Source organism: Adiantum capillus-veneris, chromosome 12 (genome assembly GCF_014529385.1).
Source record: "Adiantum capillus-veneris isolate H3 chromosome 12, ASM1452938v2, whole genome shotgun sequence".
Lineage (NCBI taxonomy): Eukaryota > Viridiplantae > Streptophyta > Polypodiopsida > Polypodiales > Pteridaceae > Adiantum > Adiantum capillus-veneris.
Genome location: NC_140942.1, coordinates 10,944,416 through 10,955,320, shown reverse-complemented (window position 1 = coordinate 10,955,320; position 10,905 = coordinate 10,944,416). Strand labels below are relative to the sequence as shown.

General features: G+C 41.1%; 1 protein-coding gene across 1 annotated transcript in view; it reads left to right on the top strand.

The window, feature by feature from the left end:
• The first annotated feature begins 7,376 nt into the window (after positions 1–7,376).
• LOC147445313 (DnaJ/Hsp40 cysteine-rich domain superfamily protein) overlaps positions 7,377–10,905 on the top strand; it is a 46,854-nt gene continuing 43,325 nt past the window's right edge. Inside the window, exons 1-2 of the mRNA XM_086524869.1 lie at positions 7,377–7,785; positions 7,890–8,052. Of these exons, the coding sequence (XP_086380995.1) occupies positions 7,903–8,052 (150 nt within the window). The 5' untranslated portion in view covers positions 7,377–7,785; positions 7,890–7,902. The remainder of the gene's footprint in view (positions 7,786–7,889; positions 8,053–10,905) is intronic.

The following is a 10,905-nucleotide window of genomic DNA, read 5'->3' as shown; positions in this document are numbered from 1 at the left end:
AGCGTGTGAATGGTATGAAGATGGACTTGAAGATGAGAAAAAGGGAAATTGGAATCTTCTTTCCTAGGCCTTGAGAGAAGAGTTTGAGAAGGATGATGTTCAAGAGGATTTGTGGTGAGAGCTAAACAAGCCGCAACAAGGAGAACACAATGACATTAATATGTAAACAGGTTTGAAGGTTTTTGAAGAAGGATCATAAAGGAACATTACGAAAACCAAAGGCCCCTAGATTTCTCGAAGAAAGATAGGTTTGTGGTTCTCTTGTATCAAAGCCTTAGAGATAAGGTGGAGCTCAAGGACCCAAGGACCTACAACGAGGCTATGAATATTTCTAAAGAGTAGTGGAGGAAGAAGGTAAGAAGACATGGTATGGAAAATAGGAAAGAAAAGGAAATGTACAAAGGTATTCTCATGTGCCCATCAATCAGGAAATTCTTTGGATGCTTCACATTTTTTGGAACTTGGGAGTACTTCACCAATATTTTCAGGAGAACGGACTCAAAGTAGAGACTATGTTACAATTGTGGGAAGAGAGGGCATATATCACCTAATTTCCCTTAACCAAATAGAGAGTCGGAGGCATGTATCCTATCATACAAAGGAAACTAGGTAATGAAGGTAATGTCAATGAAAATGGGCCACCACACAGACCAAAGACATGTGCAATGATACGGACAAAACCAAGCTTAAGCACCATGTAGATATTGGAGGCATTTGATGAGCGAGATGAAGATGATGAGGTTGATGTGTTTGAAACTAGGAGGATGATGGCACAAAAATCAAGGAGTGAAGGCCTTTCCAAAGATGGAAGAACAATGAAAAGCCAAGAAGAGATGTAGATAAAAGGAAGGCACCTATGGAAGAAGTTGAAAGTAGTAAGCAACCAAAGACAAGAGAAGAGAAAAAAGATAGGTATGGATGATTTCTAGCTTGGGAAGGGTTAGCCAATCTACAAAATCTTGAAAGACTTGAAAAATAAAAGGGTCGATATATCATATGGGAGGCTCATGCACTTGAGCTCAAGTATGAGAAGGCACTCACATAAATTAGCCAATTTTAGAAAGGTGAAGGTAAAGATGCATGATGCACATGTAGTGCAATTTCATAAAGTCTTTGGATGTTTTGGTTGTGGCTAATGCTTGGATACATGGAAGAAGGGTGAACAAGGATTCCATGGATAGTGGAACCCTCATGAACAGGGGAGACAATATAACAATTGGGATTTCTACTTACAAGCAAACCTTTGTTTAGTGTGAAGATGGAAAGCAATAGTTGAAAAATGCTTTGGTGTCATTTATGACTTAGAGCTTAATATTGTGCATTAAAGGGCTATCATGGACATTCATGAGATGCCTGCAAATCTTGGGGCATATCCAATTATATGCATGAGATACCTTGGGGCTGTCATGGATATTCAGAAAATGTCTGCAAAGCTTGGGGTAGACCTTGGTTGATTTCTATGAGGTCACAAGAGGACTAATACAAGGGATGTATTGACCTTTTATGGATAGTTCAAATGAAAAGTGGATGAAATAATATATGAAGACATGTAAGGTTCTAGAAATTAATGATGAAGAATCTATGCAAGAGTTATTATCATCCACTTCTGATGTGTGACAATACTCTAGTGCATCCTCTACATGTATTGATGATGAGATTTATGATCATTGCTTCTTGACATATATCTTTGTGGGATACATGTATATGATGAAAATGGTGATAAATAAGGTGTTATTAGAGAAAAAAATGGCCATGGAAGTGATGGTGAGCCAAATGTACCAAAGGCCTCATGAGTTGATGGATATGCTTGCAATTGCCTTGGCTAGGTAGGGGGGGGGGGAGAGAGAGAGAGAGAGAGAGAGAGTAGGTTAACTTTTTGTCTACCTTTCTTAAAAATCATAAAACATAAAAGGAACAATTTTGCAAAAAACCATAGCATTTTATTCTTATCCAAAGAGAGCTAAACTTAGCTCTAGCAACAAAATTGGTTTTACAGAGGTTAAGAAGTGTTGGTGTAGATGATTCCAAGATGCATAAGAAGTAGAGAGACCAGTGTCCTGTTACTTGCCACCATCACCCACAAAAAAACAGTCAAGTTAGTCCATAAGGTGGAAGGCAGGTGTCATGGGATGCTCCTACTTGTTATTGATGTTACCCTAGCTCATATACACAAGGAAACAAAACAACCTACACACACACACCACACCTGGTTTGAAGGGTCCATGGGTGCACTTGTTTGGAAATGAGCAGCCCTTTTGTAAAGGTGGTGTTTTGTTTAAAAATGGGTTGTAGAGCCAAACCTTTATATAGACTGTCTCCAACTTGGGTCTCTCCAAAAAGTTAGTTGATTTTGAGTCGTGTAAGGGGGGAGAGAGGGGGGTACTCATTACATGGTAGGGGGGTTTGAGTGGGGGGTCAAGTATGCACGTGGTTTTTTAAATTGAAGGGGTGGGAAACTCTTAGTCCCAAGAAAATCCCACAATCACCCATTGTCTTTTTAAGTTTTTGGTGGGTGGGCATATTGAGGTGGGGTAGTGGAGTACCAAAACCAAGTAAAAATGTAGGGGGTGTTTTCCATAAGTGGGTGAAGGGGGGGGGGGAGAGAGAGAGAGAGAGAGAGAGAGAGAGAGAGAGAGAGAGGTATGATGTATTATTTGAAACATACCCCAAGTTGTTTTCCAAAGTTTACACCCAAATAACGGGAATAAGTATTGTTCTTCACGAGATAAAAATCAAAGAAGGTATGAAGTATATTGTACATAAGTGAAGGAGACTTGGCACTATTCAAAAGCAAATATTGGAGATAGAGGTGAGCAAACTCTTGAAGGTTTGTTTAATCTACCCTGTGGATGATGTAGAGTGGGTTTGCCCTATTTTTACAGTGCCAAAGAAGGAACAAATTTGGAGGATATATGTGGCCTATGACCCATTGAATGCAGCAATAAAAAGGCATCATTATCCACTACCCATTTAGAATGAAGTTTTGGACATGCCATTGTAGGTCATGAGAGGGATTCAGTATGTGATGTTTTCAATGGGTATTTTCAAATCAAAATTGTTGATGAGGATTAAAAAAGAACCAATTTTGTAACCCCACATAGAGTGTTTTATTATAGGGTAGTGCCCTTTGGTTTGATGAATGCTTATGTTAGCTTTTAGAGTTGAATGTACAAAGTCTTGGGGCCGTATCTTGAAAGCTTTGTGAAGGTTTTTATGGTTGATTTTTGTGTTTTTAGTGTGGATGCTTGCACAAACTCAATCCTTTGAAATGTAGAATTGCAAGAGTGAGGGTGATACTTCTTGGCCATGAGATAATTGAGAATGGGTTAGCTCCATAAAGATGTGGAATGTTCACTTATTATGATCTTGTCAAGGTCCTTTTGTATGCTTGTTGAGTATGTATATCCTTTGCAAAAAACAACGCAAAAGACCCTTTTTGTGGATGGAATGTGAGTAGGAAGCTTTTGAGGATGTTAAAGAAAAGCTATCTACAATGCATGTGATGATGCCTTCTTGTTGGGATGAGATGTTTTATTTGACTTTGAGTAGGCAAGTATGTTATTGGTGCAATCTAGATGCAAAAAGGTCTTACATGAGGTCAATTTATAACATAAGTCAAGTGAAGAGTGATGTTGTGAAATCTTGGAATGAAATTGAAGGCTTTGGTAGGGGCAAAAAAGGCTGAAATTTTTGTTATGTGAAAGCCTTTTGTGGTATTGACATCGTGTTGTTTCTAACCTCATGCACAAGTTTAGGTATCCTAAAGATAGTCCTAAATTGAAAAAGTAGGTACTTAGTTTGCATCAATTTGACATGAGCTATATAAAAGAAGATAGTGTGAGAGAAAATATGGCAGATATGCTCACTTTTTAAGAGATTCATGTAAAGAATGAGCTGACATGAGCTTTATAAAAGAAGATAGTGTGAGAGAAAATATGGCAGACATGCTCACTCTTTAAGAGATTCATGTAAAGAATTAGCTGAAGGGAGATTTGGAAAGGAAGATAGTTCCAACTCGAGCTTTAAGATGTAGAAGGAACTTTATACTTTCAGGAGCAATGATATTGGTTATGTATTTGTGGAAAAAAATGGCATTAGGTGCTCATTTTGAAGTCAATAAGTGAATGTAAAGAGTAATAATGAAGCTGAGTATACAAGCCTTTCTATGGGATTGGAAGAATGTGTTAAAAGGCATGTAAGGAGGCTTCTAATTAAAGGCGATGCTATGCTGATAATATGACACATTAAAGGTACATGGAAAGGGAATGCAAAAGGTAGAAAGGGTTGGTTTTTTGATGTGGGATAATAGTTAAAAATTATTTTGTGGCTTTTCAAACATGGCATGTAAGAGCTCTTGAGTTGGTAGAATAGTTGTTTGCAAAGGATGTACATATCATGAGAATTAAAGACTAAAATACTTGGAAGGGAGTTCCTTCTAGAGGAAGAGCATGTATTGCACAAACAATTCTGCAAGAAAAGGATTGGCTCCTCAACAAAGGCATGCAATCACACGAAGGGCTATGAAGTATGTCTTGATTGGAAAGCACATGTATCACAAGGGGACTAATGGTACACTATGAGGAGAGTGCTCTACCATGATGATATTTTTTATTTGCCTAATAGATTGTCATTATGAGGGATATGGAGGTCATTTTGAAGTGGAAATTACAAAAAGAAAATTTTTGAGTGAACTGATGTGGCCAATATAAATACGGATGAAGTATGTCTTGATTGGAAAGCACATGTATCACAAGGGACTAATGCTACATTATGAGGAGAGTGATCTACCATGATGAGATTTTTTATTTGCCCAATAGATTGTGATGATGAGGGATATGGTGGAATTACAAAAAAAAATTTGTTGAGTGAACTTATGTGGCCAATATGAATAGGGATGTTGTGCATTGGTATAAAAACTTTCATTAGTACTAAACGTATCAAAAAGAGAAGTTAATGTGTGAGCCAATGCGGATAGTGCACTCACATGAGCGATCCAACATCACAAGGTCCAATTTGCCCACGCAGTTTTCAATGCAAAAATCGCTTGATTCGCACAAAATTTGCAAAGAAAACAAAAATAAGGTGTAAATCTCTCAGAAAAATCGCCTAATCAGCACAAACTCTACAAGGAAAACCAAAATAAGTTGTAAATCCCTCACACATGTTGGGGTAAGCCTAGCTTATGCCCTTAGTATGGAGACCCTCGCTATGTCCACATGCCTGATTACATATCCAAAATGATGGCCACATATGTATACATGACCCATGGACCTTTCTAGCACCTTTCCACTTGCATATGAAGCCAATAAATAGATCAAAAACAGCCCCAAAGAGGTGTAAACGAGTTTCCCCACTTGATACTCCCCTCTTGGGCTGATTTGAATGATCTTTCACACCTCATTGATGATGTCACTCAACCTACCACTTCTTCTCCTATAAATTGAGCTCATTTCTATGCTCACATGTAATGTAACTCATGGTGCAATGAGAACTTAACCAATTTCTATCGCCTTGTGTTCTTAAGTATTTTATATACTAATTAGGATTAGTGTTTTCCACTCATGAACCGGACACTATTCCGCCCTCCTTAACTACACTAATCCTATCAAGTCACTATCAGTGCCTATGGCTCATTCGTAGGCTTGATGATTACGCCATCGCATTAGTAGCTAAACCCCTTGCATTTACGAATAAAGCCCACACTTATTTTGCTTAATGCCTTGGGCATGTACCTTGTGAAGTCAAGGTGCCACTACCCTTCATTAAACAAATCAACTGATAGGGAGTAGTTAGTTTTAGAAACCCTTTAGGTGGTGCATCCTCTATTTTCCCCTTTTGTTAGGTCAAGAGCTCATGCATTAAAAAGAGAAACCTCATCAATGTCAAATCGTTTCTCCCATGCTATAACTTGTCAAACAATGTTAGATACTTTTCAAGGGCTACAATATCAAAGCACATGTAACAAAATAAAGTACAGATGTATGCACAAACTTGATCAGAGCTTTATCTTTACTAGCTTCTTATGGGACATACTATAGATGTCAATTGCCCATCAAAGCATCACATGAAGCTCTAAAGTTATGCCAAAAGCCTAGTAACCTTTCTTTGGTGTATGTTTTTGGAATGAGAGCATTAGGGGGGATGTTGCAGCTCATAGTTGACATTATGAATGATAGAGTTAATTATTCTATTGACTTGTGGATGAGTATTATGAGTCTATAAGTTGTACATTCCTTTATATGTCAATTTTACCTTGCTCAGTATCAATATATGATTAGTGATTGCCACAATGACAATAGCTTTCTCTTAATGTTTGGTAAATCTTATCCTCAAACCAATGGCTTCCAAATAGATGCATGGCTACTTAGGGTAATGCAACGCCACTCAAAGGGCAAATGTGTCTCATGCGAATACGTCATGACACACAAAACTTTGACATGCTATTGAGGTTCTCAACGTCCTTCTCTCTTGCACATGCAAAAACTACATGTGCCACTCATGAATCGTATTAGGCTACAACTGAAATAGTCGTTCTTGCGCCTAATAGAGAGTCAAACTCATTTTAAGAACGCACCATGCATTATTAGGCCCCTATCACACTAGGACATGTAGAACGTGGCCATGTTGAAATGACGAGCTCTCGTTTGTTGCACGAAAAGTAGAAGGTGACCTCAACTTGTTGTCAGAGGGCCGACCTTACCTGCCTGACCAAGCTTCCTTGAGCCTGACCATCCCCAAAACGTGACGTGCAAAGGCGACTGATAGGTGTTGAGCTCTGCCAGGTAGCGGGAGAATCAGAAAATTTACCACATGGCTACATACAATTTGATGTTAAGTGTGGCTGAAGTTTTCAAACGTCCTTGTGTTACACTACGTAGCAGTTCGCCATCCAAAAAGGAATTGGGTGGGCGCCTGAGTGTGATTGAGGGTCCTTAGACTTAGTTCAAAGGGAGCCTTGGTTTTCAAACGGTTGCCAACCAGTTGAGAACTAATTTAGTTCCCATGAAAGATTGTAGAAAAATTTCCAGCACCTGGTTGGCAACTGGGAGGAGGTGGAGTGAGGCAAGAACCACATAAAATGACGAGAGCGGTTTTGGCGTTGTGTACACTCTTTTAGTGTAGCAGAGAGAATTTTTTTTAAAAAAATTTCAAGTTGCAAAAAATCAGCATGCATGTGAACTCATCGGTTGTAGTTGCCGGCTGCGCACAAATTCGGACCTCCAGGACCACGTGAACTGAACCTTAGAAGGTATGTAGAGAGCAAGCAACTAAGGGTGAAGTCAGACGTAACCTCCGGTCACGTCTGAGTTGGCATACCATGGATTGCGTGTCCACAAAAGAAAATCTGCATGCATCTGCAGAGCCCGTCACACAAGGTGACAACTATTGAAAGCTGTACAGGCGTATGCTGATTGCTGATTGGCTGCTCGAAGCCATGGGCGAGGATAGGCGACGATGAACCCTCAGACATTTTTCTCTCTCTCTGGCCGTGACTCAGCAGTCTAGCGTGGATCTTTCTCTCTGTGGCCACGGCCTAGCGTGACTTGCACAGCTGAAGGCACCGAATTTTATTGGCTACTATCCCTTTCATGCGATGACCGCCGACCTAGTGTGACAGGGGTCTAATTTAGAAGCCTTGAGGCGTAGCACGGATACATGTGTAGAGCTCTCATCTCATTGCATTGCCGTCTCTAAACTCCTGGTCTGCATGTTTTGTCAGCTAGTTGCCATTAGCGGTTAAACCTTGGTGAGAGACAATCAGCGGATGATCCACTCGAGCTAAAGGTCTCTCTCTCTCTCTCTCTCTCTCTCTCTCTCTCTCTCACACACACACACACACACACACACACACACACACACACACACACACACTTGTATTTCGCCTGCAGGTCCCTCACAGGTATGACTTCCCTTAGTAGCTACATGGCTGGTGCCATTGGCCACCCTGATCTGTCTGCTGCCCGGTGTTCCATGCTTTCACCTTGTCGTGGGGGGCGTAAAATGTCTACTATCAACTCCTGCGCCAATGGAGTTCCTCACACAAACTCAGTGGTATGTTTTGTCTGTTCACATTGATGCTCTGCATTGCTTATATGCGAACTCTCCATAGGTAAGGGACTTGTGATTGCTTGCATTCTCTAATTCAAAAGTCTCTAACAAGTCACTATTTTTGTCAATGCACTTTCTTCTTCTAATGTCCAGATAGTATGATATGTAGAACAATAGCTGGACTCAGGGCAAAATGTGTGAGGACAAACACATGAATAAGGTGTTTCCAGTTTGTTCTCAAAAAAGTCACGATTTAATATTTTGACTCTGGGCGCACCAGAAAGTGGCCGGCCGGGCACAATATAAATCTGTCTCAGCGGCAGCAAGCAGATTGAGTCTGGAGGAGCGCGGAGACAACGTGGAAACAATAATGCAAGGTTACTAGCATGTGTGCTGAAGTCTGAAAGCTTTAAAAGAGGTTCTGAAGAAAGATACTCCTTAAGTTGTTTGAAGCAAGCTTCATGTTGTTCTTCCCAAAGTATCGTAACTCCTTTCTTTAGCAAGTTGGTTAGTGGTGCACGGTTTTGCGATACATTCGGGAAATTTGACTTATCATACTGATCTTGACTCAGAGAACCCAACAGACCTCTCAGAATGAAAGTAGAAAGAGATAGAGTTTCGAGGACAGAGAAAAGAAAGATACACGTCCCGGACTGACTCTTAGAAAAAGGGCTATCTATCTCAAAGAGGGGAAGTGTTTTGGTTGCGGGGAATTTGGACACATCTCCGCAAGGTGCCCCAAAAAGGCACAGCAAGAACAGACTGAAGACAGGCCAGAGAGTTCTAGAGGAGCAGAGGAATGTAGAAGAAAAGGCAAATGACAGCAGAACTGGTATCACATTGCGTGGGGCCCGAACCGAAACAGATGAACGGAAGTACAAAACTTTGCCGCACTTAGGGCAAAGTGAAAGATCAGGAAGCCCTCATTTTTCTTTGATGGAGGAGCCAAGGCAAACTTCTTGAATTGGCGGCTCGATTTGGAATTACGTCCGACAGGCTTGCTGAGGCCACATGCATAGGTAGTTATAGCGGCACCCGGATGGGATGTTGCCATTACACCGATCATTGGCAAACTTTGTTTGCAATGTCAGGGATATTTAGGGCACAAGGACTTCTACGTAATAACCTTGGGAGGTTGTGACGTCCTCCTCGAAATCCCTTGGTAACACAAGAACAACGCCGTGGTTGACTATCGGGCTAAGAAAGCGACTTTGATAAATGAAGCGCAAAGAGATTGTACTTGATGAAATTCAGTTTCTTTACTCGATTTTCTAGAGAGAATTGAATGATGATTGAAGATCGAATATGTTTTGACCTTGATAAAGAACGCCAAGATTTTCTCCACACTCATTGTCACGATTGTGACTATATTGCAGTATTACATCTACTCCTAGTTGCAGATACGCGAAGTGCCATGCCAAGGAGGACCCCTATACTTGGATGGTCACACCTCTTCGTCCAAAAGACGTCTCTCTTCACCAAAAGCCACACTCCTTCGACGACTGGTCACACCCCTTCGCTCTACGGGTGCGACTGTTGGTCCAATGGTTGCAGCTCTTTGCCGAAAGGATGTGTCTTTTCGTCTAAAGTCATGTCTCTTCACGAGGAGATGTGTGTTTTTATTTGTGTCTCGTCTCCTATATAAGGAGCCCTTGTATCACACATTCAATCAATCAACACAGAGTCTTTTGAGTCTTGTTTCTGAGTACAATTTAAGTTTCTTGAGTCTTAATCACGAGTTTAAGTAATTAATAAAGGATTAGCAACTAGAATCCTTACAGTGGTATCAAAGATTTTTTTTTTTTTTGGGACTCAAAGGTTGTGAGCCTCTCACCCTCGCCGCTACACTCTCCCATTCCCGGAGTTGCGTGGAAGCACAAGAAAGATGATGCCCAATTGCCTACGTGTATGAGGTAACTCTTACCTGTTTTAATTAATTCTATGAACATTAGAGAAAACTAAGAAGGGCAGACAACAATGTATGTGAGTGTGTGGCATACCCGGAGCATGTGTGTGGCATACCCGGAGTGTTGCGCACTGCGTGTACCCGGAGGCTCGTATACACAGTAAGTACTTGGAGCATTGTGCCCCTTCGCCGCACCTCTTCCCAAGCGGTAGAGCAACACTCACAAGCGTCAGAAGAATTCTCCAAGCGGCAGCCTTGGCAGTGTTCGGAGTATTTTTTCGATGGCTGAACTTGCTGGCTGAGTTTTTCCGCCAGGCTGAATTCTTACGCTGCTGACTTATTACGCTCTCTGCACTTACTTAAGTGTCAAACATTAAAAAAATGTTTTAACTTGTCTTCCCGTCCCAAACTTGGGTGGCCGGCCAATCGATACTCTTAAAAAAAAACACAACATAACTAAGATGATTTATGCAATTCAAATGAAACCAACGCAACCTGCTATACGAGCCCGCATTGCAGAGGAAAACTCCAGCGCGCGCATTCTTGCGCGCACATCCTCTCGTAGCGCTGTATCTAATCTGGTGCATAGCCAAAGTGGGCTGGCCCACCCCAAAATTTACCGAATTTTTTAAAAAACCCATGTGAACTCACTCACTTGACAAATTAAAACCCCCAAATAAACTAATTAAAAAAAAAACCCACCCGATCAAAATGAACTCCAGCATTCGTTTACAGCCAGCGTCACCCTCTCTTCCACTCTCCCGCGCTGGCCTTGCGTGCACTTTGCGCGTGCGAGACTTTTTGCCGGCAAAATTTCTTTGGGAACAGAACTCAAGATTATTACGCGACCCTAGAGCCGGAACCCGTTGTAAACATAGTTTTTGCTCCCGGAGTACCCGTCCTAGAACTTGTTCCCAGAATTTACACCTGTTCGTTATTCCCTTTGAGGC